Source organism: Anolis carolinensis, unplaced genomic scaffold, assembly GCF_035594765.1.
Source record: "Anolis carolinensis isolate JA03-04 unplaced genomic scaffold, rAnoCar3.1.pri scaffold_12, whole genome shotgun sequence".
Taxonomy (NCBI): domain Eukaryota; kingdom Metazoa; phylum Chordata; class Lepidosauria; order Squamata; family Dactyloidae; genus Anolis; species Anolis carolinensis.
The window spans coordinates 7,056,889-7,083,874 of NW_026943823.1; the positions used below are offsets into that span (position 1 = coordinate 7,056,889).

General features: G+C 42.4%; 2 protein-coding genes across 4 annotated transcripts; one reads left to right on the forward strand and one right to left on the reverse strand.

Annotated features, from left to right (window-relative positions):
* Positions 1–1,792: 1,792 nt before the first annotated feature.
* trmt12 (tRNA methyltransferase 12 homolog) lies at positions 1,793–10,815 on the reverse strand. The gene is made up of 7 exons (XM_062964093.1): positions 10,701–10,815; positions 8,818–8,986; positions 7,903–8,101; positions 7,419–7,569; positions 6,025–6,134; positions 5,210–5,367; positions 1,793–2,660 (listed from the first exon to the last, which is right to left on the reverse strand). Exons 1-7 carry the CDS (start codon positions 10,772–10,774, stop codon positions 2,208–2,210), a joined length of 1,314 nt encoding a protein of 437 aa, XP_062820163.1. The 5' UTR covers positions 10,775–10,815; the 3' UTR covers positions 1,793–2,207.
* On the forward strand, positions 10,810–26,281 carry cstf2 (cleavage stimulation factor subunit 2). 3 transcript variants are annotated; one of them, XM_062964087.1, is made up of 16 exons: positions 10,810–10,962; positions 12,998–13,076; positions 13,398–13,567; positions 13,690–13,826; positions 14,888–15,007; positions 15,315–15,464; positions 15,619–15,736; positions 15,896–15,940; positions 16,100–16,141; positions 18,457–18,516; positions 19,738–19,879; positions 21,098–21,252; positions 21,932–22,461; positions 23,165–23,290; positions 24,195–24,331; positions 26,081–26,281. In XM_062964087.1, exons 1-15 carry the CDS (start codon positions 10,905–10,907, stop codon positions 24,315–24,317), a joined length of 2,055 nt encoding a protein of 684 aa, XP_062820157.1. In that variant the 5' UTR covers positions 10,810–10,904; the 3' UTR covers positions 24,318–24,331; positions 26,081–26,281. The 3 variants fall into 3 exon arrangements, with proteins under 3 accessions (XP_062820157.1, XP_062820158.1, XP_062820159.1); XM_062964088.1 differs by lacking the exon at positions 16,100–16,141; XM_062964089.1 differs by lacking the exons at positions 16,100–16,141; positions 18,457–18,516.
* The last annotated feature ends 705 nt before the right edge of the window (positions 26,282–26,986 follow it).

The window sequence follows — 26,986 nt, forward strand, 5'->3', positions numbered from 1 at the left end:
GCGACCGACAAAACAACAAAACTACAGCACCCCCAACCTCGAAATTTGACAACACAACCCATCATCCACACCTCTAGGTTGATACAACAAAAAGAAAAGAAAAATAAATTCCTAATTAGAAAGAGAGGAATAATTGCTTTTATCCAATTGCTGCCAGTTAGAAGGCTAAGCTCCTCCAACTTGGTCTCCTAGCAACCCAATAAAAATAATAAAAAACACTAAAAAATTATTAAAAACACTAAAAGATTAATACAATAAAATACAACAATAACAGAAAATAACTAAAAATAATACAAGAAAATAATAAAATATAATAAATAAAAAGATAACTTACAATAAAATTAATTAAAAAATACAAATAACGTCAAATAAAAATTACACAACAATTTTTAACCAATACCACCACCACTTTGCCACAGCAACGCGTGGCCAGGCACAGCTAGTTACACATATAGGCAAACATTCAATGCCTTTTAACATAGGACAAAGATAAACAAACATAGCTCCGAGCGGACCTCGAACTCATGACCTCCTGGTCAGAGTGATTCATTGCAGTTAATTGCAGCTGCCTTGCTCTCCCGCCTGCACCACAGCCTGGGCCCATTCCTATGTAGAACACTTTCAAACCAGATTCAGAAAGTTTTGAAATTTTACATAGTGCAATTCAGCGAAATACAAAGTAGTAAAGGAGATCAGGGCAAAGCCAAAGAGGGCTGGCTTGCTCCAAAGTGCGTACATGACAGATTGACTGTGCGACTCCTCCCCAAGAATACACAGAAAACATAGCAAAGATAAAAGTCTGTTGGGGCAGACCGGTTTCCAGTATAGGCTAGCCAATGAGCCTTGTAAAAAATACTTTCCCTTGCCTACAAAGTCTTTCATGTCTCCTCTTACACCTATTGAGTGACAGGCTGTTGTGTCTCCTTGCTGCCTAATATTCCCATTTGCATGATTTTGAGACTCAGTGACATTTCTTTCTGCAATAGTGAGGCGGCTTCCAAAACAAACAGAACGCAAGCCAATGTGAGTCACCCTCCGTTTACTCCGAGCTCTATCTTTGCTCTGAGATAACCATCATGACCAGTAAGAAAGGAAATAATAGATAGGGCCCCACCCAGAGTAGCAAGCCTCCCTTTTTTATCTAGATATGAGATTAAGACAAAGGGCAGTTGACTGAGTCAACAAATATCTCATAAGCATGAACAGGAATTAGCAGAAATAGGATAAAGCCTTATGGCTGTGTTAGCAGGACAATTCTGGAGTTGTGGTCCAAAGATACTCTGACTGCTATTCATGCAGACAAATGCTAACAAAATTGCAGCCTTTGTTTACTCTGAAATCCAAAGGCACAAAGGGCACCTTCCTGCAAAAACAGATGGATAACATTATTATTATTTTATTATGACACAGCAAACAAGATAGATATGTGGGACTTCCGAATCCAGACTGACAAAGTTCTGGAACACAACACACCAGACATCACAGTTGTGGAAAAGAAAAAGGTTTGGATCATTGATGGTGCCATCCCAGGTGACAGTCGCATTGACGAAAAACAACAGGAAAAACTCAGCCACTATCAGGACCTCAAGATTGAACTTCAAAGACTCTGGCAGAAATCAGTGCAGGTGGTCCCGGTGGTGATCGGCATACTGGGTGCCGTGCCAAAAGATCTCAGCCAGCATTTGGAAACAATAGACATTATTATTATTATTATTATTATTATTATTATTATTATTATTATTATTATTATTATTTTATGACACAGGAAACAAGATAGATATGGATTTCTAAAATATTATTTTTTGAAAACAATGTCCAAAAGGTACTTCTATGTCCTAGTTCTGATGAGGCATCATCAAGAGTTGTAGATTTATTCTTGAAATTAATTAGGAGACACTATCAGGGGACTGAGATCCCAAACGGTAAACAGTGCAGAGGATCCCAGTTTGACAAGGGTCTTGAACCTGCACCCACAACCCCTTTTCCCCATGATTCTCCAGCTGGATCTACATTGCCTTATAATCCAGTTTCAGAATGTGGATTAACTGCATTGAACTGGACGATATGAGTCTAAACTGTTCAATAATCCAGATCAAGGCAGTTAATCCACTTTCTGAAACTGGATTATAGGGCAGTGTGGATCCATCTTAAGTTGGCTGCCATAACAGGAAAATGCTGTTCCGGAGCTATGCTTCCAAGTCCACATATTAAGCAAAAGGTCGGCACTCCAGATCCAAAACTAGATGCTGCACATGAGGAGCGTAAGATTTGACTTGTTCAATGTGGAGGATTTTTGTCTTCCAGTCCTTGTTATCCAATTCCTGTAGCAAATCCCTGATCTGGACGGCTGTATGCTCTGCCCACCTCTGCCATTCAAACTTGGCTACCGAAGCTGGAGACCTCCTTTCAGCATCGTGCAGAATACTGTGGTCTCCCCGACCCATTTTGCCTTCTTCTGTCAAAAGTTGTTCATCAGAATGATCCAGCATCAGTTTGTGGGGCAGTTCAAGGGCCTTTGTTGGGAAAGATTCCACATTCTGGTGGATATGAAGAATGCCTCCCACGTCCTTTCGCAAAAGCTGGCAGGCAATTGGCCAGCCGGCCTCCGATGTGGGGATCAGCCCCAGATTCACCCTGTCAGCCACGTTCCTCAGTTGGAGCTGTAGAGGAGGAAAACAGACAAGGAATATAGCAAGAAACATTACACCAGGTGATATATTTTGTCCAACTTTCACAGCATTTCCTATTCTAATTGCTAGCAGTTCTTCAGAATCTCCAGCAGACAATCTATTCTCAAAGCCATTCAACTAGAAGGGCTTATGATATTTCCTGGGACAAATATTATTATTATTATTATTATTATTATTATTTTATTATGACACAGCAAACAAGATAGATATGCTGGATTTCGTATCACAAAATCACAAGTCGAACACTTCCCAAGTGTCTAGGACTGTGTGATGTATTTTCGAATGATGCACGCAGATCCCAGTAGGGTGGCCTTTTGCAGTTGGCAGATTGTAATTTTGTCAATGTCTATTGTTTCCAAATGCCAGCTGAGATCTTTTGGCACGGCATCCAGTGTGCCGATCACCACCGGGACCACCTGCACTGGTTTCTGCCAGTCTTTGAAGTTCAATCCTGAGGTCCTGATAGCGGCTGAGTTTTTCCTGTTGTTTTTCGTCAATGCGACTGTCACCTGGGATAGCAACATCAATGAACCAAACCTTTTTCTTTTCCACAACTGTGATGTCTGGTGTGTTGTGTTCCAGAACTTTGTCAGTCTGGATTCGGAAGTCCCACAGTATCTTTGCATGTTCATTTTCCAATACTTTTGCAGGTTTGTGATCCCACCAGTTCTTTGCTGCTGGAAGGTGGTACTTGGGGCATAAGTTCCAATGAATCATTTGGGCCACGTAGTTGTGCCTCTGTTTGTAGTCTTTCTGTGCAATTTTCTTACAGCAGCTGAGGATATGATCCATGGTTTCGTCGGTTTCCTTGCAGAGTCTGCATTTTGGGTCATCAGCTGATTTTTCGATCTTGGCCTTAATTGCATTTGTTCTGATGTCTTGCTCCTGGGCTGCAAGGATCAGGCCTTCTGTCTCCTTCTTCAGGGTCCCATTCGTGAGCCAGAGCCAGGTCTTCTCCTTCTTCAGCTTTTCCTTCAATTTTGTCAAGGAACTTTCCATGCAATATTTTGTTGTGCCAGCTGTCCGCTCTAGTTTGTAGTGCGGTTTTCTTGTACTGGTTTTTTGTCTGCTGTGCTTTGAGGAGTTTCTGATTTTTTACTTCAATCAGAGCAGGTTCTTCACTTTGCTTTACATATTCTGCCAGGGCATGTTCTTCTTCTTTGACTGCTTATTATTATTATTACTATTATATTTTGAACTCTTTGATTGAACTCTGTAATGAGATCCTTAATTCCCTCTTGTAGAGTCTGCTGAATTTTATCTTACAGTTTGTATATTATGTTCAGACTCTAATGTTCTAATGTTTTGATGTTGATGTTTTATGCTGGTTTGTATGTTTATACTATTTTACTTGTTTTTCATTGTTTTGATTATGCTGTATCTTATTGCATGTTGAAACTGGGCTTGTCCCCATGTGAGCCGCCCCGAGTCCCCTCTGGGGAGATGGGAATGGGATATAAAAATAAAGTTGTTATTATTATTATTATTATTATTATTATTATTATTATTATTGTTACCCGCCTTTCCTCGTGGCTCGATCTACAATCAAAGTAGTTGCTCTATCACTGAGCAGGGTGGGCAACCTCGGGCTGACAACCTCTGAGGATGCTTGCCACAGATGTGGACGAAACGTCAGGAGAGAATGCTTCTGGAACATGGCCATACAGTCTGGAAAACTCACAGCAACCCAGTGATTCCGGCCGTTAAAGCCTCTGACAACACATAGATTAAGATTAATCAAAGGCACAAACTACCTACAGATTCCCAATCAGTAGCAGGCAACCAATTTAAAGAGGTCTAATTTAAGGAGCCTCCGGTGGCTCAGTGTGTTAAAGCGCTGAGCTGCTGAACTTGCAGACCAAAAGGTCCCAGGTTCAAATCCGGGGAACAAAAGTGAGCGCCCACTGTTAGCTCCAGCTTCTTCCAACCTAGCAGTTCGAAAACATGCAAATGTGAGTAGATCAATAGGCACCTTACCCAGTCTACTTTTATAACCTCTCCATTTTAATCCATGTTTTTATTAGCTCTTGTCATTTGTTTTTACTGGCTAATGTTTAAATTTGTATAATTGTGCATGTTTTTTGTCTATTGTTGTGTTTTATATTGCTATTATTTTTATTCGGGCTTGGCCCCATGTAAGCCGCCCTGAGTCCCCTTTGGGGAGATAGAGGCAGGGTATAAAAATAAAGTTATTATTATTATTATTATTATTATTATTATTACCGCTCCGGCGGGAAGATAACAGTGTTCCATGCAGTCATGCCAGTGGCCACATGACCTTGGAGGTGTCTACGGACAACACCGGCTCTTCGGCTTAGAAATGGAGATGAGCACCAACCCCCAGAGTCGGACACAACTGGACTTAACGTCAGGGAAACCTTTACCTTTACCTTAATTTAAGGAAGCCTCCCCATCTAGTGCCTCATGCCCCTGACCTTTGTAAAAACTCAAGAGAAACACTTTTGCCTCTCCTAACCTTTTAGCGGAACCACTGTACTTGCATCTTCCTCTCTACTCACCTTCCTGTTGTCTCCCGGGTGAACATGACATTTATCTTGTACACCATTCAGTTCCAAGTTCTTCTTCAGAGCTTCCACAGCATAAGGGTTCCATTCACAGGCATGGACAAAAGCAGCACCAGCGTGAACCAGGTAGGGCAAGGTGAAATAGCCAATCCCTGAAGACCAAAAAAAGGAAGTGGCTGTAAATCCCTGGTATCACATCAGCTCCACGGAACAAGAAAACAGGAAAGAACCTCCAAGGATACTGGGTCCCACCATCTGCTATATGGCAAACCTTGCAATAAAAGATGCAGTGGCAGCATTTCTGACAGATGGCAAGCCTAAGTGTTTGTGTTCATGTATGAAAGAGTGAATTGTTTAAATTCCCAAGATCAAGCAAGGAAAAAAAGGTATGCAGAGAAATCTGGCATGTTGGGTTGTGATGACTATCCTCTCTCTCTGTCTGATATAAGCAATTGTGCTCATTTTGGCTGAGGAGGTTAAGTATTAAAGCACTGAGTTGAGTGGGACTGCCTTAGGCTACAATGCTCCTAAATAACACAATCATAACATTAAATAATTGAAAGGAACTCTAAGAGCCATTTGTCCCAAACTTTTTACATAGGAATCCAAGTCAAAGCAGTGTAACGTGTTTGAAAACCTTTAGGGAAGGGGAGTCCACTGCCTTCACTGTCAAGAAGTTTCTCATTATGTCTATGGGGAATTTCTTGTGTTGTAATTGGAATTATTTGTCATTTATACAAATTGGAATGTTTCACATTGGAGTTTTAGGCTAAGACCGCAGTCTTTCTACTACAGTGTGTAATATTTACCAGCATAGAGATCCACCACTACTTCTCCAGCACACTGTAAAGAGGCAATCCTTAGCTTCTCGGTAATATTTCCTGGAGATAGCATGCACTGAGTCACATCAAACATGTACCTGTGGAGGCAGGAAAGACACAAAAGGTCTGAGGAAACAAGGAATAACCTTTTCATAGGCATTATCTTGTCATAGGCATGTCTTGTGGTTCCTAAACCTTCTTCAAAACAAAACAAAATTGATCTTAATCAACTAACATTTGACCTGAATTACAAACAAAGGAAAATGTCATTTATTATGTAATACCCCGCCCTCCAAAAAAGAACCCCCGTTTTGCCATTTCACTGTTATGCATCAATGGCCCTATCTTCACAAAAGCTATGTCTTGACAAGTCCCAACCCTCCTGGGCTTCAGAAGAGCCCTAAAAACATGGCTATGTGCCCAGGATTTCAAGGAATAAATGATAAAGATGACACAGATGGACCTATGGATACAGCATGAGGTTTTCTGGACGAACGGATCTGATCAAATGTTTTAAATTTATACATTGTAATTTTATATTGTATTTAATAGTTTTAATGGATTTTATGTATTGTTTGATATTGTTTTTGTGTGGGCATCAAATTGTTGCCATTGTTGTAAGCCGCCCTGAGTCCCTTCGGGTGAGAAGGGTGGGATACAAATGTTGGAAATAAATAAATAAACAAATAAATAAATAATAGGTCATAAACTGTGGCCAATTGTATCATTATATGTCTTTTCTGCTTAGCCTAATTGAGCCAAGTATTGGACAAAGAAATTCATCATCAGAAGATAGCCAGCAGGGGATGAACATCTATGAAAGAACAAACAATGGAGTGTAAAATTCATTATCTGGATTGGTAGAGGCTATACGACTTATACCACTTTCCCAGAACAAAGTAACAAAAAAGGAAGAAAAGAAAATGAAGAGGAGGGGAAATCTATCCTAGGAACACTTTCAAAAATGAGAACCTGTGAGTTACCAACAGGTTTTGCCATGGATGGTACACAACAAATAGGCAGAATAATTAATACTGACACAGAAAACTAAGCAGAAACCTCACATCAATTGTCTTCTTAAAATCAGCACACTTTTCTGTCATGAAATCAAAACTAGCTTTCATAATCTGACAGTGTAAGATTGGAGCTGTAATTTTATTTATTTATTTATTTACATCACTTTTACCCCGCCTTTCTCCCCAAGGGGACTCAAAGCGGCTTACAATAAATAGGCAAAAATTCAATGACTAAAAACAATGTAAAAACAACAATTCATATAAAACAATAAAATAATTTTACTCTATTTCTAAACTGAATTTGCACAAGGGGGATATGAAGATGCAAGGAAGAGGGCGTAAGAGAAAGAAGGACTTCTCCCTTACCTGATTCCATTGTCCACATGTTCAACCCAGCCATCCTTCCCCAGCAACAAGGTCACTGTTGGAGATCGAAACACATCGGACCGCACAGGTCCACGCTTTGCCAAACGCCGAGCCCCAAGAGCACCAGCAACCACTTCCCAGAGCTCCTGCCCTAAAACAGAAACAGAGGCACAATATCAATAACTGCTTTCTCAACACATCCCTTCCTGCAACCTTACTTCTCCTACTTCCATCCAAAGACTGGACCACTCAAAAAAATCAGATCAAATGGAATAAACAGTAGAGAGGAAGCCACTCTCTCATCTCAGATGCAGTCAATAAAATTAAACTCAATATTTTAATCTGGGAGTTGAATACTACAGTTTCATTTCAAACTTTCTTTGTTCAAGGATGGCCATTTAGAAGTGAAACCAAGGTACATTGTTGCTTTGTTATGAAAAAAAAAAGATGCCCAGAATGGTAATGGGTTATGTTTCGGATTTACCTAGCTCTCCCCATAGTGTTGCTTTAAAGCTGTTTTCGCTCAATAGAACTAATTCTCCATGACGCTGCCAGGAGGAGGGCAGATCTCTCTCCATCTCTTCTGACCAAGTGGCTCCAGAGGTGGATACGAAGCGCTGCAATTCATCACGCAGTTTCTGGACAGGGGACTGGACCTTGGCTGCTTTTGAGAGAATGGGATTCTAGGAAAGAAAACCAATACAAATCTTTTTCATGACATATACGAGTTTATGACATATACGAATACAATACACTGCATTTTATTTATATATCTTGTAAATCGCGTAGAGCATCATGGATGGAGGGCGATTAATAAGTAATTAAATGATGATGATGATGATATATAGAAAGAGAGGGAGAGAGAGAGGGAGGGAGGGAGGGATTGTTTTATATAGAATAACCAACAGAAAAGTATAGAATGAAATTTGTTATACATTGAAAGTGGGAGAACATTGATTTGTATAGAAAAGTAGGAAAGAGAGAAAAAGGAAAAAAAAGGAAAAAAGAAAAAATACATTGCATTTTAAATCACCATTCAATTCTATTTGCAGCAAATGTTGCAAAGGACTTGTAAATAAATATGTTCAAGGTGCTCGTTTTCAAGTCTTAATAATGCCCAAAGCACAGTTACCTGACTCAAAGCAGGCCAGCCATTTTATAATGTATCGGTAGCTACACTACAGCCACACGTTAACACAAAGGCACATTGCATCATGAAAAATAATCAACCAACTGTATTCAGCCGAATAAAGTAAACAGAAGGGAAAACAAGGATATAGCCTAAATGGGAATGAAGCAGAACAATCCTATCAACACCCATTGGTAACGCTAGTGGCAAGTCCTTCGTTAGGAAGGAAAGAAAAGCACTTGCCTCTTTCCCAACAAGAATTTAGCTCACTTGGATCCAGGACAGAGAGCAGGTTTTTCCCGGTGGGATCTTTTCCTTCAGCTCTTGTAGCTGCTGCTCCTTGAGGCCTTGGCCCAGCACCGGCAATGCCATGGTCCCATCCGGAAGCTTCTGCACACGGTAACGCCTATCCAGGATCTCCTCCTTCTGCAAAAGTTTCCTAAAAGACCAAGATCTATGAGGATCCACAAAAAATCACCCTTCATACCTAAAGAAATCCAGGGCTTTATATTGCAAAGGGAGAAAGTTAAAAGGCTACATTCAACTCTGGTAGAACAGAAATTCTGAAATACAGTAGAGTCTCACTTATCCAAGCCTCACTTATCAAAGGTTCTGGATTATCCAAGCCATTTTTGTAGTCAATGTTTTCAATATATTGTGATATTTTGGTGCTAAATTCGTAAATACAGTAATTACAACATAACATTACTGCATATTGAACTACTTTTTCTGTCACATTTCTGACAAATTCATTGTATAACATGATGTTTTGGTGCTTAATTTGTAAAATCATAACTTAATTTGATGTTTAATAGGCTTTTCCTTAATCTCTCCTTATTATCCAAGATATTCGCTTATCCAAGGTTTTGCCAGCCCATTTAGCTTGGATAATTGAGACTCTACTGTACAACTGAACTGATGTGGATGGTGAAAGCTAAGAAAGTTGTACAGTAGAGTCTCACTTATCCAACATAAATGGGCCGGCAGAACGTTGGATAAGTGAAAATGCTGGATACTAAGAAGCGATTAAGGAAAAGCCTATTAAACATAAAATTACATTGTGATTTTACAAATTAAGCACTAAAACATCATGTTTTACAAGAAATTGATAGAAAAAGCAGTTATTTATTTATTTATTTATTTACAGTATTTATATTCCACCCTTCTCACCCCGAAGGGGACTCAGGGCAGATCACATTATATACATATAGGGCAAACATTCAATGCCCATATACACATAGAACTGAGACAGAGACAGACGCAGAGGCAATTTAACCTTCTCCTGAGGGGATGTTCGATTCTGGCCACAGGGGGGAGCTGCTGCTTCATCATCCACTCTGATGGCACTTCCTCATTCCAACGTCGTAAATTAGTTAATCTTGCCTCCCCACTTTATAAGTGGTACCTTATTTCCTACTTGATAGATGCAACTATCTTTCAGGTTGCTAGGTCAGCAACGAGCAGGGGCTATTTTTTTATTTTTTTATTGACGGGTGCTCCCCCCGCCACGGGCTGGCCTCGAACTCATGACCTCATGGTCAGAGTGATTTATTGCAGCAGGCTGCTCACCAGCCTGCGCCACAGCCCGGCCCTGTATTAATTTCTGTATTTACGGATTTAGCTAGGATGGCAGGAGCTGGAGCTAACCGCGGGCGCTCAAGCCGCTCCTGGGATTTGAACCTAGCAGTTCGAAAACATGTAAATGTGAGTAGATCAATAGGTACCACTCCGGCGGGAAGGTAACGGCGCTCCATGCAGTCATACCGGCCACATGACCTTGGAGGTGTCTACGGACAACGCTGGCTCTTTGGCTTAGAGATGGAGATGAGCACCAACCCCCAGAGTCAGACATGATTGGATTTAATGTCAGGGGAAAACATTTACCTTTTACCTTACGGATTTAGCACCAAAATATCTCAATATTGACTACTAAAAGGCAGATTGCGTTGGATAATACAGAACGTTGGATAAGCAAAGGTTGGATAAGCGAGACTCTACTGTAATGAACATGGCAATGCTGGTAAAGGTTCCAAAAGCTATAATCCAAAAACCTCATCTTTATCAGATTTTCCGTTTATAAGAATAAGATACATTTGTTCTACTATTTATTATTTAGTCCCACTGCTTTGTCCCCTGTATTTCTGGAACTTTACCTGAACAGCTGGGCAAACTCTGGCTCTGTCACAAAAGCAGCAGTACCACCGGAGCACACCTCCTCTGCAGCCATTTTGCAAGAGACTGGGGCGCGGTTTCCGGCCGGGAAGAGAAAACGGTGGCACCTCAAAGCGGAAGTGGGGGGGGACGCTTTTGGCCAGGGACGGGAAGCTCCTCGGCCTGGGCGCAGAAGCGGGGGGAAGATGGCGGGGCTGTCGGTGAGGGACCCCGCGGTGGACCGCTCCCTGCGCTCCGTCTTCGGTGAGGAGCCTGCCCACCTCTCGGTTATTGCGTTGTTCTGTCTCTCCTATATAATGTGTGTGTGTGTCAAAGCAGGCCTGTTTGGCTGTCTGTCCCACAAAGGCCTGGCAAGGTGAAGTGGCCCCTGGCAGGCCCTCACCGGGGGGGGGGGGGGGGGCAGGAAAGGAAGAGAAAGAGAAGAGGGAGAGAGGGAAGGAAAAAGAAAGGAAAGGATTGTCGTGTATTTCCCGGGCTGTACGGCCATGTCCCAGAAGCATTCTCTCCTGACGTTTCGCCCACATCTATGGCAGGCAGAGATTGTGAGGTATATATTGAAAGGAAAGAGAGAGAGAGAAAAAAATGAAAGAATGAGGATGGAAGGAATTAAGTCCAATATTGTGTCCTTGAAAGGAGATCTGGATGTATATCAGGCCGAATCAAAAAGAACTGGGATCTGAAATTTATTATTATTTATATTGGGTCCCTGGTGGTGGCACAGTGTGTTAAAGCGCTGAGCTGCTGAACTTGCAGACCGAAAGGTCCCAGGTTTATTTATTTATTTATTTATTTACAGTATTTATATTCCGCCCTTCTTTCTCACCCCGAAGGGGACTCAGGGCGGATTACAATGAACACATATATGGCAAACATTCAATGCCAACAGACAAACAACATACATTAGACAAACTCAGAGGCATTTTTAACATTTTTCCAGCTTCACGATTCCGACCACAGGGGGAGCTGTTGCTTCACCGTCCAGAAGTGGCTGTACTTGGTCTCCTAGCAACCCCCTCAGCCCAGGGGACAGGCACAGCCATGCCTCACTTAGGCCTCTTCCACAGATTATCTGATTTTAACTGGATTATATGGCAGTGTAGACTCAAGGCCCTTCCACACAGCTATATAACCCATTTAGAATCTTATATTATCTGCTTTGCACTGGATTATCTTGAATCCACACTGCCATATAATCCACTTCAGTGTGCATACCAAACACAAAGACAACCATACAACAGACATTCAGTACCACCACTACCTCGACAATTTCTCACCAACATCACCAGGTTCAAATCCCGGGAGCGGCATGAGCACCTGCTGTTAGCTCCAGCTCCTGCCAACCTAGCAGTTCGAAAACATGCAAATGTGAGTAGATCAATAGGTACCATTCCAGCGGGAAGGTAACGGTACTCCATGCAGTCATGCCAATGGCCACATGACCTTGGAGGTGTCTACGGACAACGCCGGCTCTTCAGCTTAGAAATGGAGATGAGTACCAACCCCCAGAGTCGGTCACGACATTAATTCTGCAGTTCTGAAGTCTCTGATTCCTGAACTCTAGGAATCTGTGATTCTATGATTTTAGGAGAGAAAGAGAGGGAAGGAGAAAATAAGGGGGAGGGAGGGAGAAAGAAAAAGGAGGAGAAGGAAATACAGTAGAGTCTCACTTATCCAACATAAACGGGCCGGCAGAACGTTGGATAAGCGAATATGTTGGATAATAAGGAGGGATTAAGGAAAAGCCTATTAAACATCAAATTAGGTTATGATTTTACAAATTAAGCACCAAAACATCATGTTATACAACAAATTTGGCAGAAAAGGTAGTTCAGTACACAGTAATGCTATGTAGTAATTACCGTATCTACGAATTTAGCACCAAAATATCACAATGTATTGAAAACATTGACTACAAAAATGTGTTGGATAATCCAGAACGTTGGATAAGTGAGTGTTGGATAAGTGAGACTACTGTAAAAGAAAAAGAAGGGAAAGGAAGAAAGGGAGGAGAAAGAAAGAGGAGAGGGAGGAAGGAGGGAAAGGAGGAAGAAAGAAAGAAAGAACAAGGAGGGGAAGGAAGAGAAAAAGAAGGGAAAAGAAGAAAACTGTTGAGACAAAATATTAAAATCAATACAAATAGCAATACTGCCAGTAGTAAAACAATCTGCTGTTTCCAAATGCTTGATGAATGATTAACCTATGCTAGGAAGAAAGATGCTTTGCTTATTTTAGGGATGTCTGTTGGTCCTGAAGATATGCCTCTGTCTCTTTCCTGCAGTGGGGAATATCCCTTATGAAGCCACAGAGGAACAATTAAAGGACATTTTCTCAGAGGTTGGACCCGTTGTCAGCTTCCGGTAAGAATGATCCTTATTAAAGTTTCATAAATAGGAAAAGCCAACCCCAGAGTTGAGAAAATTAGTGAGGGCATTGAGATAGATCTTTCAGAACATCTTGGAGCAGATGCTTTATAGAAATTACTTCTTTTGGATTCCAGCTCCTAGAATTCTGCAACCAACATGGCCACTATGCTAACTGGCAGATCTTGAGAGCTATAGTACAAAAAGACCCACAGTTTTTTGATGGTCTGGACAATACACCAAGCTAGTCTAGCTGCACTCCTTTCTCCTTGTTATTCTGTAGATAATAGTTGTGGTTTTGTGTTTTCTGCCTTCCAGGTTGGTCTATGATAGAGAGACCGGCAAGCCTAAAGGATATGGCTTCTGTGAGTATCAAGACCAGGAAACAGCTCTCAGTGCCATGCGGAACTTGAACGGGCGTGAGTTCAGCGGGAGAGCCTTGCGTGTGGACAACGCTGCCAGTGAGAAGAACAAAGAAGAGCTAAAGAGTGAGTATGTCTTGCAAAAGGAAGCAGTGTGAAGGTGGCAGTTGTACTACAACACTGATCTGCATGTGTGTGACACGCTGAGCATCTTTGACCTTAAGAGTATCCCTCGTCTTCCATGTCAGGCCTCGGAACCGGTGCTCCCATCATCGAATCACCCTATGGAGACCCCGTGAACCCTGAAGATGCTCCTGAGTCCATCAGCAGGGCAGTGGCCAGCCTTCCACCTGAGCAGATGTTTGAGCTGATGAAGCAAATGAAGGTTAGTAAGCAGTAAGGTGGAAAATACTTCAGCCATATTTTTTACGACTCATCTGGTAGTTATAAGAAATCAGGTATTCCATGTAGGTGGCCTTTTTGTGAAGGTGGAGTAGTCTGTCCTCGTGTTATTCTATGAATACAGTTTGCAGGGAGTTTTGGAATAATGTATTCCTTGCAACAAGTTATTAATCCTTGCCTCCATTAGTGAATAACAAAAGGAAGCTTTCCAAATTTGCACACAGATGAAGGGAACTGAGGTTGAGGAAGAGGATGGAGGCAAAGATTAACAAGGCAAGCATGTATGTTATGTTATCTCAAGTCAGACACTATCTGGCATCCTGTTCATTCCAGCTAAAGTAGAATCATTATTTAATAAAAATCAACACAATGAAAAATGTAATGGATTGAATATGTCTGCTTTAGTTAGGATTAAAAAAGAATTTGAGTTTATGTGTGTGTGTGGTCTAATATTATGTCATCACCTACCAGTTGCTTTCAACTGTCTCACGAAGAAAGGTCTCATCACCTCCTACCCAATACTTTTTAATGGGATATGCTAACACTTGAACCTGTTCCATTAGTGGCTGAATAATGGTCTCATTTCTCTATAGAAAACACTTTTTTTCTGGAAATGTTGTGTGGTCAAAAAGACATTCAGCTCTGTGAAGAGTAAGTTTTTGAATGTTTGCCCATGGCGTGCAGGAGAAATAAATGTGTTTCTCTTAAGTTTCATTTGCAAGCTTTCTGCAGAATTGAAGTATGTATGTTTCATACATGTGTCTATGTTTGATGTTTTTTATAATTTTGTTTTAATCTACAGTTGTATGTTTTTATTTTTTAAAATATATGTAAGGCATTGAATTTTGCCATTTATTATGTTGTAAACCGCTTTGAGTCCTCCCAGGGGTGAGAAAAGCGGTATAGAAATGCAGTTAATAATAATAATAATACTCGCTTCTTTGAACTGCTCTCAGAGCCTGGATTAAAAAGAAATACCCCAAAAGCCCAGAGGTTACAATGCATGTCTTAGTGAATCTGTTTCCTCTCTCTCTGTCTCTTCAGCTCTGTGTCCAGAATAGCCCGCAGGAGGCTCGGAGCATGCTTCTGCAGAACCCTCAGCTCGCCTACGCCCTGCTGCAGGCCCAAGTTGTGATGCGGATTGTTGACCCAGAGATTGCTTTGGTATGTCTTCCAAACTTACCTCCCTCAGGGCACAGGGGAGACCGACAAGAAGGAAGGGCCATGTTCTTTTGCATCATGACCATTATTCTTAGTATCTTGCAGCATCGGTAAGGAGCCTTGGGGCCTGTAAGCTTAACTCTTGGCATGCAAAGGACCCGATCTGGAATCGAGTTTTGTCTATCCGCCAATAATTCTGGGCTTGCCAGAGATGCTATGTTCCCTTCCCTATACAATCCCCAAGAACTTTTGTGGGCTGAAAGAGGTTACCACTTTTGATTAAGGCTCTGCTCTTTTTTTCTCTCACCAGAAAATTTTGCATCGCCAGACCACCGTTCCTTCTCTGATTCCAGGAAACCCACAAGCAGGTCCAGGTCCTGGGCCTGGACCCGGGCCTGGACTTGGTCCGAATGCACCAATGAACCAGCCAAATATGCCCTCCTCCCAGCCACAACCAATAGTAAGAGCTGGTGTTTTGTGTCAAATTTTTTCCTCTTTGTTTTGAGTCTCTTTTTCCATTGCTTTGAATGCCATGATCAATGATCAATTAATGTTCCTGTTGGCATGTTCTTAAATCACAACCATGGTATTTTTTTCTTTCTTTTCCCAACCAGGGAGGCATGCACATCAATGGAGCCCCACCTCTGATGCAGCCACCCATGCAAGGAGGAGTGCCAGCCCCAGGCCAGATGCCCACTGCAGTACCTGGCCCTGGTCCCTTGGCTCCAGGAGGTGAGTTCTGTAGTGTGTTCTTTGCCCCCAGTGTTTTTCTTGGAATTGTCAACAATAAATATTGATCCAAATGTATGTAGAGCAGGGTTTGAACCCTATAGTTCCCTCCGTATCCTTTATGTTTAAGAAGAGTGTTTACACAATTGTTTTCTTCTGCAGGTGGAATGCCAGGGGCTGGCCCAATGCTCTTGGAACGTGGGCAAGGTAATTCAGATTCTCCGCAGAACCTGCTTTCCTACTTGTTGTGTGGATAGAGAAGTCTTGTTTGGGGGATCTCCTTACAACAGACCTCCCTGAAAACGGCGTCTAAGCTCTCCCCGACTTTTTCTTAACTCTTTCCCTTCATTTCTCTTTGCAACTTAGTGGACAATGAGAGAGAGGCTTTCCCCAGTAATGCTCCATCAGGTACTTTGCATGCCTTGCAGAAAAGTGGGAAAATACTTCTTAGTTGGACTCTGTAGTCCAGTAGGGTAGTGCTTGAGCCAAGTTGCGCCTGGTGTTTTTTGTTTTCATTTTTTTGCTTAGCCAGCAGAGGATGATCACCCCTTGAAATGCTTTTTAAGGCCATTTTCTTTTGCAGAAGATAGTGGGGATGGCTTTGTTCTGGTAACAAGAGAAAGAGGGGAGTGTATGTCTATGTCTGAGTATGCATTCACACACACATCTGGAAACGTACCAGCATGTTCTTCCTTTTAGTTCTGCCAAAACAACAACAAAAAACTGCCTTATAATTGCCTTATTGCTGCTTTTCCAACATGCATCCTGGATTAAACCAGAATCCAATTGTAGCTGCTGTGGATTCCCAGCAATAAGCATGTTGGTACCTTCCAAACAGGGCAGAATGCCTATATTTATTCATTGTACTTGCTAATCTCTTATCTGTCAATCTGGACCCTCAAAGCTCTGTGCAATAAAATATATTGAAAATTTGAAAGCAAATTTCAAAAGCTAAAGGCCAACAAAATAATAGTCTTGCTTGCCCTTCTCAAGATCAATAGGGACGAACTCAGCCTGCTTTCCTTTGTGTGTGTGTGTGTGTGTTTTTGTGTGGGGTGTACACAATTAAGATGGTGCAGTAGAGAAAGCGTTACCTCATGTGTTCATCGTTGCAATCTTTTGGGTGGTGGGACATGTGACAGGCCTTTGCTGGACATCTCAAAAAAATCTCACGTTGAGTTTAACTAACTTTCATGATCCATCCCAGGGGCAAGTTGTGATACTGTTGTCTGTATTCATTCTCAGTAACATCTACCTGAGAAATAGGGATCTATTATCATAGTAAACATGTCAACATATCTCACTGAGTACAGTGGGGCTTACTTCTGATAAACTATGCAAAGGATTACTCTCTTGGTGAGTTTAATTGAGTTGGGATGTTATCTGCCCTTAAGTCTCTTGCAGCAAGAATCTCCATGCATGTTGCTGTTGAGCTCATGCCCATTTTCTATTTTAATATTGTAGCTTTTGTGTTGTTGCTATTGTATTGCGTTTTCTTTATTTCTTTAAATAGGGAAGGGAAGAAGTTAGAACTGGATCTGCTGGTAGATCTTTTGAGTGATTTGCGACAAAGATTTCTAATTGTTTGACAGTAACAGCAACAAAATGACTGTTGTCCTCGCTTATATAGTTATGGTGAATAACTGTTGGGATAACCAACGGTGGGTTTTTCTGTGGAAGGAATGTGAGCTTTGTGTTCTGGTACGCAAAAAACATACCTGGCTTTGGACTTACGTGATCTCAGGCTGTTGTACCAAGTTGTAGTAGGCAGATCTCACATGTCTAGTTTTAAAGAAAGTAGATCTTGAAGGCTAAAGTCTTCCCATCCCACCTTAAAATGGCATAAAGTTAATGCAAATTGGAGTGGACTAGCAGTAGGCACAAAGATTTTCAAATGGCTATGGGACACTAGATAATCTTAAGCCATTTATTTTCTAACTGAACCTAACTCACATGTATGTTCTGAGGCTAAAAGTATTAACAAGTAGGGAGCAGGAGGAAGAAATAATAATAATAATTACTCACCTTGCGTTGCGGCTTAACCTTGGAGGATGAGTAGGATACAGTCTAAAGAAACATGTAGCTTGTTGCAGTGCTATTCTGGACACAGTCTCCAGAAAGTGGAGATTTTAAAATGCCATCAGAAAATGACAACCAGAAGCACAGAGAAATGAAATGTGTCCTTGTTAACTCCCCACTTAGCCTGCAGAGGGCAGTCGGTGTATGGAGTAGGGACTTGATAAAACAGATTGCCAAATAGAAAGGTTCCCATGGTATCGGTCAATCTTTCAGATGTCATAGTTCCTAAAGATGCACTGCTTTGAGATGGTGCTTAGAAACAAGCGAAGAGACAGCGGAGACCTTTCAGTGGTGGTGGAAATTGTCTATTTTTTAATCTCGTTCAGTTTTTTTACTTTCTGAAGATGTTGTTCATTGCAGTAGGGTGCTGATCACAGACTCACAATGTAAATCTTATGTTGCTGGAGAGCACAATAAAAAGTTCTAAAGATCTAAAGCCCTAAACATTCCAACCTTTAGGGTTGGTGGCATCGTGTTCTAAAAGGAGGAGTCTTTTCTATTCCTTTAAAATGAAACCTTCTCTCCGAAGACGTGCCAGGCAGAAGAAGGGATGATCTGCCTCGTGTTTGTGTGTGTGTGTTTGTGGCAAGTGCATCTCCTGCTGATGTGACTGCTCTTTTTCCTTTCTTCCTGCTATCGGCCAGGGAACCTGCAGCTCTCTCCCGTGGGACCTGCCAGGCCTGCCTCTATTGAGCGAGTTCAAGGTACCTGTGGCTGCACTTGGTCCTCTTGCTCTTCGCTCAGAGCGTGTGATGTGCAAGACAAAGTCCTGTGACTTAGGGCTGGAAGGCTAGATTGGAAAGCAAAGCAGAAGGCTTGTTTATAGAATGCTTTCATCGGTACCAGAGAGGAGTGACACACTTGGTCTTGAGGATTTGATTGTGCCCCTCTACCCCCTTTTTTCCTGCTGGTGTTAGCTGGGATTGGGACCACATCTTACGTGATGCTTTGTGCTAGGGCACATGTACTGATCCTATATACTTTTTGTTCCATGTATCCAAGATCCATTTTGGGAAGGACATGTTGTATTTTTATGTACAGTAGAGTCTCATTTATCCAACATAAACGGGCCGGCAGAATGTTGGATAAGCGAATATGTTGGATAATAAGGAGGCATTAAGGAAAAGCCTATTAAACATCAAATCAGGTTATGATTTTGCAAATTAAGCACCAAAACATCAGGTTATACAACAAATTTGGCAGAAAAAGTAGTTCAATATGCAGTAATGTTATGTTGTAATTACTGTATTTACGAATTTAGCACCAAAATATCATGATGTATTGAAAACATTGACTACAAAAATGGCTTGGATAATCCAGAACGTTGGATAAGCGAGTGTTGGATAAGTGAGACTCTACTGTACTATGTAAGAATGACATGAAAGTACAATACATGTGCTTCAGAATCTCTTAGGAAGAACAGAATGAATTTAAAATGAAGCAAACTAAAGCATATTTCACTAAGAAAAGTGTTGTGGCTTTTGCTTAGAAAATCAGGCAACAGTGGAACTATTTTTCAACAGTTACTTCCATAGATTTTTCTAAGGGAAATAATTACGATCTGTAGATGTAGACCCTTTGGAATTGATGGCATAGGCATATCTTCTCATACTTGACACCAAAGTGAAAAACACTTTATAAAAGGCATCCCTACATTTGGACTTCCATGTGATTCTCCAACTTTCCTTGATTCTGCCCATCCCTGAGCCAGCCGACGGTGATAACAGAGAGGGCAGAAGCACTGGAGCCAATGTAGGAGATGTTGCACCAACAAATGACTTAATCCCCAGTGCATGCTGCCTTCCGACAATTCGGAGGGTGGCACGAAGGGCTTTCATCTGGAGTGTGCTGAGCTGTTGGTTTTGATCATAGCAGGGCTTTTCTATCCCCAATCCTCACCACCCTCTTTTTTACCTTCCCAACAGTTCCAATGCCAGACCCCCGGGCCCCCATGCAGCGTGGTGGACCTATGCCAGCCAGCGGGCCACCACCCCGAGGCCTTCTGGGAGATGCCCCAAATGACCCACGTGGGGGGACCTTGCTCACAGTCACTGGAGAAGAGACCAGGTAGGCAACATGGAAGAGCACACCACATTGAAATCAGGGCTGAGTGACCAGTAGGCTTATTTGGAGAGGCTTAGACTAATGAGAGAAATTCTGAAGCACAGCTTGGACACAGACAAATTTGCAAGGGCAGGTCAAGGCACTCCTTCCTCCTTTTGCAGGCACCATGGAGAAGAAAGATCTTTCTTCCATGCCAAGCACAAAAAGCCAACTGTCTATTTGCTTGCTTTCTGTCAGGAGCCTATGTTTAGGGTCTGCCATGCAATCTCCAAAAGATAGCAAACATTTACAGACTAGTAACTTCTATAGGTTTATATATGAGACAGACAGCTGTCCTATCTGTTGAGGCCCAATAGCTGAAAGTTCACAATGTGATAATATTCCCCTGTCTTGGAAGATGCCCCAAAACCCACCCTGGTGGCTCACACATATCTGTGGCATTCCAGTTTTAGCTTTTGTTCCAAGATGTATGCCTGGCTTTTGCCATCAGAAACAGCATTTGTATGATTGAATGCCCTCCCTTGAGTGAAAACAATAGAAAGCACTTTATTTATTTATTCACAGTATTTATATTCCACCCTTCTTACCCCAAAGGGACTCAGGGTGGATCACATTGTACACATATAAGGCATACATTCAATGCCATATAAACATAGAACAGAGACAGACACAGAGGCAATTTAAACCTCCAGCTTCTTGCTTCCTGAGGGTATGCAGCTGCTTCATCATCCACTGCGACGGCAACTTCCTCATTCCAACGGCGGCTGGGTGATTTTTATGGTGTCGTAAATTAGCCTCCCCACATATAAATGGTACCTAAATTTCCTACTTGATAGACGCAACTATCTTTTGGGTTGCTTAGGTCAACAACGAGCAGGGGCTATTTTTTATTTTAATTGTCTGGTGCTCACCCTGACGGGCTAGCCTCAAACTCATGACCTCTTGGTCGGAGTGATTTATTGCAGCTGGCTGCTAACCAGCCTGCGCCACAGCCTGGCCCCTTTATTGGGGAAGAGGCCATGTGTATTCTTCCTGTGATCTAGATTTTAACATAAACCAGATGTTGTTTCAGTTTGAAGAGATGTTCTTGCCTCTGAGCTGCCACTGCAGCCTAAATTGATCTAATGTGGGCAAGATTGGCCACCTGATTTGCAGTATAAGAGCTAGATCTGGGCTTTGCCCTGGGTTTTGACCTCTTTTGCTTCCCCTCTTCTTCTGCAGAAGTTACCTTGGACCCCCCCACCAGGGGCCACCCATGCACCACATGCCCGGCCATGATGCCCGAGGGCTGCCCCCACATGAAATGAGAGGTGGACCAATGGGAGACCCCAGGCCCATGATGGGAGAGCCAAGAGGGCCCTTGATGGATGGCCGAGGTGAGAGAGAGTATGGGAAGGGGGCGGAAATATTTGCAGCTCTGTCATTGATTCATTGCGAAAGTACAGAAAAAAATAAGATTGAAAGCAATGTGGACATGTGCTTTTCTCCAAACACACACACTCAGTAATATTTCATACACTAAAATACAATAAGAAAGTATAACGTATTTGAAACACAGTTTTAAAAGTATGTAGTACTTTAAAAGTATGTAGTACTTTTAAAAGATCTCTTGTTTTCTATGGCATTTTTGTGTTGGATGGGGCAATGGAGTTTTGGAGGTGGGAAAACTCCCTGTATTACCTCCATTCCCAAATGTCACTGACTCATTCCTCCCTTCAGTTAAAAACCAGAGGAACCTGACTGTCCAGTGTGAGATATCGTAGGAATAGGTTGTAGCAATGTTATTGCTGACCTTATGACCTAATAACAAAAACAAACCACATAAACATGGCAAAATCTTTCCACAATGGAATATTTTACGTTGTGACGTAAGGAAATAAGGACTGTTGAACTTGTGAGCCTGTCGCAGGTTGAGGAGTGAGTGTTGGCGTGGAAGAACAAATTCTGAACCTGGGGATTTGGCATAAACTGCTTGCATGGGCTCAGTAAAATAACTCCCAAGATTACTTGTTTGTCTGTGCAACTGTCAACGTGTTTTGTTTATATTCTGTGTAGGTGGACGAGACCCCAGAGGCATGGAGCCCAGAGGCATGGAACCTAGAGGGATGGATACCAGGGGCATGGAGCCTCCAAGAGGAATGGAGCCTCCAAGAGGCATGGAGCCTCCAAGAGGAATGGAGCCTCCAAGAGGCATGGAGCCAAGGGGCATGGAGCCTCCAAGGGGCATGGAGCCACCCAGAGGGATGGAGCCAAGAGGCATGGAGCCTCCAAGGGGCATGGAGCCTCCAAGGGGCATGGAACCTCCAAGGGGCATGGAACCTCCAAGGGGCATGGAGCCCAGAGGGATGGAGCCTCCCAGAGGCATGGAGCCTCCCAGAGGCATGGAGCCCCCCAGAGGCATAGACGCAAGAGGCATGGAGCCCCCCAGGGGCATGGAGCCTAGAGGGATGGAGCCCAGAGGCATGGACACACGAGGCATGGAGCCGCCCAGAGGGATGGAGCCTAGAGGTCCTGGTCCCAGCCCAAGGGTCCCGATGACTGGGCCTCTTAACATGGGAACAAGTGGCCCACAAGGGCCACGACAGGTAGGCTGGACTTTGCTATTCTATTTTCATGCAGGGTTTCTGAAACAATTCCTTGATTTTATGGGTTGGTGACTTCTTTTTAAAATGACTATTTTAAAGGATTATTGAAGAGAAGGGAGAAATATCTTTCCAGTTGATGCCAGTGTGTGTGGCTCCTAACAGGAATTGGCACGAATATAAATATGGCATGGTTCAGGTCGCTTGTTTTGATGCTCCAGGGCAAGTGTGGGGAACTGCTGGCTGTGTGAGATTTCTGGACCTTAATGTTATATTCTTGAAGGCTCCGAAAACCTTTTTTAATAGTGCACTCTTTTTAATAGTGCACTTTTTTTAATAGTGACATCAACATCCCTTGGAGGGGAAACAAGAGTAGCAGAAGCTTCTTTGTCGAAGACTTTGTTAACTGAGGCATGCCAGTTCTGGAAAGAACAAGTCTTGAATCAAACACTAGAAAAGCCACATGTGAGAGAAATAAACAAATCTTCAGATACACATTTGTGGCTAGAAGCAATGACTGGAGTTTGACAGACTACTGCTAGTACTAGGGCAGTTACCTAAGTCCCACACTGTTTTCTTACCAATAGATTCCTGTTCCCAGCTCTCTGCAGGCCTTTAATGTTCAGAGGTTGCAAGTGTCTGTGTTGCCCATGTATGATCCGGGAAGAGTAAATAGGTTTGCATCTATTTCTCTCTATACCTGCAGGTTCCTAATTTGCCAGGGGCAGCAATGCAGGCCACAGGGATGCCGGGCGCAGGCGTACAAGCAGCCACCCAACCTGGGGGGTTCAGTCCCGGCCAGAACCAGGTGACACCTCAGGACCACGAAAAGGTAAGAAATAGGTTTCCCTCCCTTCTCGCATTGTGCTATTCCATAGATTTGTATGGACCCCAAATTTCCCCACAGTTAACCACTCAATTTACGGTATGTTTTTCATATTCACCAAACAGGGGAAACACTCAAAACAAAACAAGTTCTTACTTCAGGCATAACAACAAGCCAGAGTTTAAAGAAGCTGGAATCTGTAAATCAACAACAACCATGTAAACCATGGCTTTGTACAGTTGTTTGGCAAGCCATGTTCAATTAGAAGGCAGGGTTTGGGCAAAATAATAAACTAGAATTAAACAAACAACCTGGCTTACTGTTATGTACGAACTTAGCAACTGTTATACAAAGGACAGATCTGTTAGAGTCCCCTTTCTTAGAGAACAGGAGCATTTCCCCTTCTGAGATGGTCTCAGCCCTCTGTAAGTTTAACCTGAGGTGAACACCTGTCTCTAATGTTTAAAGAATGCAATCATTTTTTGCACTTTGTCATGTAGATTTGTGCTTTGTTTGTATTTATTTTACTGCACTTTTAATCATTATTTTTCCTCTATGGTCCTCTGACTTGCTGTTTGGATTGTTAACCATAGTAGAGAGCAGCAGGATATGGATTCCTGAAGCAGAATAGAAGAGGGAAAATATATTCTGCACCGAAGAATGCATTATGTTTTATTTGGATTTGATGTTCATTCAGAAATTTAGATCTTCGTAGTCCAATGCCAGTTAATGCAAACCGACTACACTATGCGTACCTTACACTGGATTGTACAGATTAAATGCACTGCCTTTGTGGGGTAGGGGGAAGTGGTCAGAAACAAGTTAGAAACCATCCCAAGGATCCAAAATGCTTCCCATCTCCCATGTTGAGATGTGATATAGCCATAGCATTTTCTCTCCTTCTCCACAGGCTGCACTCATTATGCAGGTCCTCCAGCTGACGGCTGACCAGATAGCCATGTTGCCTCCGGAGCAAAGGCAGAGCATCCTCATTCTCAAAGAGCAGATACAGAAGTCCACGGGCGCCCCTTGATGGGCATTCTTTGGGTAAGAAAAAAGGAATGAGCTGGCCAAATGGTACTGGTGTAACACAAAACCTTCCCAGTTATTTTTACTTCTCAATCTGAAGGCTGTAAGAGACTGGGATGCTATGTGGTTTCTGAGCTGTATGGTCGTATTCTAGCAGTATTTTCTCCTGACATTTTGCCTGCACCTGTGGGTGACATCTTCAGAGGATCTGATGGTAGTCAAGAAAGTGGAGTATATCTATCTGTGGAATGTCCAGGGTGGGAGAAAGAACCATTGTCTGGTTATACAAGTGTAAAGGGGCTCTACGTGGGGCTGCCTTTGAAGACGGCCCGGAAATTACAATTAGTACAACGCTCGGCAGCCAGGCTTCTAACCGGAGCAAATTACAGCTCGCGTTCAACGCCTCTGTTTAAGGAGCTCCACTGGCTGCCGTTTATTTTCCGGGCCCAATTCAAGGTGCAGGTTATCACCTACAAAGCCCTAAACAGTTTGGAACCCACCTACCTTAGAGACCGCATCTCCCCCTATGAACCTGTACGTTCTCTTCGCTCGTCGGGGGAGGCCCTTCTCTCGCTCCCACCACCCTCGCAGTCGGGGTTGGTGGGGACGAGAGAGAGGGCCTTCTCCGTCGTGGCCCCCCGGCTTTGGAACTCGCTCCCCAGGGAGATCAGGCAGGCCCCTACCCTCCTCTCCTTCTGGAAGAGCCTAAAAACCTGGCTCTTCCAAAAGGCCTTTGATGATTAATCGTTGTAGGTCCGATCTATCTGCCCACTCAACAATAGCTCCATCGTTGATGCTTTGCCATTATTACCTTGCACTTTATTGACTATTTTAGCTGTGAAACTACCTCTCCCTATTTTGAAATATTCTGCACTTTGGCCCAGATCCGTGTATTAGTCTCCTGTTTTTAACATTTTATGCTGTATGTTGATTTTTATGACTGTTTTATTGATGCTGATGTTTTATTGTTGGGATATTTGTTTTATTGTCTTATTGCTGTTATTATATTGTTGTGTCGGGCAAGGCCCCATGTAAGCCGCTCCGAGTCCCTTCGGGGAGATGGGGCAGGGTATAAAAATAAAGTTATTATTATTATATTATATTATATTATATTATATTATATTATATTATATTATATTATATTATATTATATTATATTATATTATATGGGTGTAATTAGCAAGCTAGATTTTTATGTATTGAGTGGGATCCACCCTTTAGCATGTGAGTAGGGAACCAGCATGGAAATAGCTTGGCCTTTGTTCCCTTTAGATTGTTTACTGCCTGGAGGTATCCTTTAACTGGGCGAGTCCTTGAGTGCATACTCTCTGGTGTTCCTTAGTCACTGTTTTGATCCCTTCCTTTCACCCTCCAGCATCTCTCTCCTAATACCCCTCACAGCAGGCATAATTCCAGATGCCTAACCAGTTGTTTACAGAGGATTCTTGAAATCAGGTTGGAAACCTGTAGTAGGCCCAGGTTGACAGCACCTTTCTTTTCTGAGGGAAAACCATGCTTTCTGTTACAACAAATAACACTTATTGCTTAAGCCACCTCTCCAAAATGTGTGCCCAGACTCCTGAAAACGTCCAGTGTTTTTCGCTAATTTTCTGCCTTTTTAACCACTCCTTGTCTTGTCCAAATTAGATAAACCTTTTGTTTCTGCTTCTAAGAATCCTCCCAAATGTTTTAATCCCCGTTGAGGTTCTTTTCTTTCTGTGAGGATAGAGGCAGGGGGAATAACCTCTTGACACTTTCCTCTTTTAGGCCTGGAGATCGTCTTACGAAATTCAGCATTTGTAGGATTCAGAACTGAAGGCAGCTTATTCTATGCCCTTACCTTGACTGAGCCAGACCTGCAGCAAAGGAGGGGTTTCCTTTTCTCCCGCTCTAAATGGTTCACTCTTCCTTGTTTTTTGTTTACTTCCTTGTGTTTCAAATAAAACCCTGTCCTGGATTTGACTAAAAGCTTTTGACTTAGTGTGAATTTGTTTTAAAACGTATTACAATTTTGTTCACCTTGTCGATGCAAAATTTAGCTTAGTTTTTCGTGACCCATCTCTTGTCACTTAGATCATTCAAACTGCTTTTAAAATAACCAAATTGAAATTATCCCAGTACCAAAGCTATCTATATATATATAAGAGTGATGGAATCCTGGCGACCGCCAAAACAACAAAACTAAACACCTCACAACCTCGAAAATTGACAACACAACCCATCATCCACGCCTCTAGGTTGATACAACAAAAAGAAAAGAAAAATAAAGTCCTAATTAGAGGGAGAGGAATAATTGTTTTTATCCAATTGCTGCCAGTTAGAAGACTAAACTCCGCCCACTTGGTCTCCTAGCAACCCACTCAGCCCAGGGGACAGGCAGAGTTAGGCCTCACTTAGGCCTCTTCCACACTGCCTATAAAATACAAATTATCAGATTTTAACTGGATTAGATGGCAGTGTAGACTCAAGGCCCTTCCACACAGCTATATAACCCGTTTATAATCTTATCTGATCTGCTTTAACTGGATTATCTGGACTCCACACCTTTATCTTAACTACCACCAATTCCTCAATACTTTATTTCCCATACCACCATACTTCGCCACAGCAACACGTGGCCAGGCACAGCTAGTATATATATATATAAAAGTCAAAATATTATGTTTTTGGGGT

Excerpts from the sequence above, each read along its gene's own strand:
- cstf2 (XM_062964087.1), top strand. The coding sequence starts at position 10,905 with ATGGCGGGGCTGTCGGTGAGGGACCCCGCGGTGGACCGCTCCCTGCGC. Across the intron at positions 13,827-14,887 it reads AGCTGATGAAGCAAATGAAG|CTCTGTGTCCAGAATAGCCC; the intron begins GTTAGTAAGCAG and ends CTGTCTCTTCAG. Across the intron at positions 22,462-23,164 it reads GCCCACAAGGGCCACGACAG|GTTCCTAATTTGCCAGGGGC; the intron begins GTAGGCTGGACT and ends CTATACCTGCAG.
- trmt12 (XM_062964093.1), bottom strand. The coding sequence starts at position 10,774 with ATGGCTGCAGAGGAGGTGTGCTCCGGTGGTACTGCTGCTTTTGTGACA. Across the intron at positions 8,987-10,700 it reads GAGTTTGCCCAGCTGTTCAG|GAAACTTTTGCAGAAGGAGG; the intron begins GTAAAGTTCCAG and ends TTGGTCTTTTAG. Across the intron at positions 2,661-5,209 it reads ACCCGGGAGACAACAGGAAG|CTCCAACTGAGGAACGTGGC; the intron begins GTGAGTAGAGAG and ends CCTCCTCTACAG.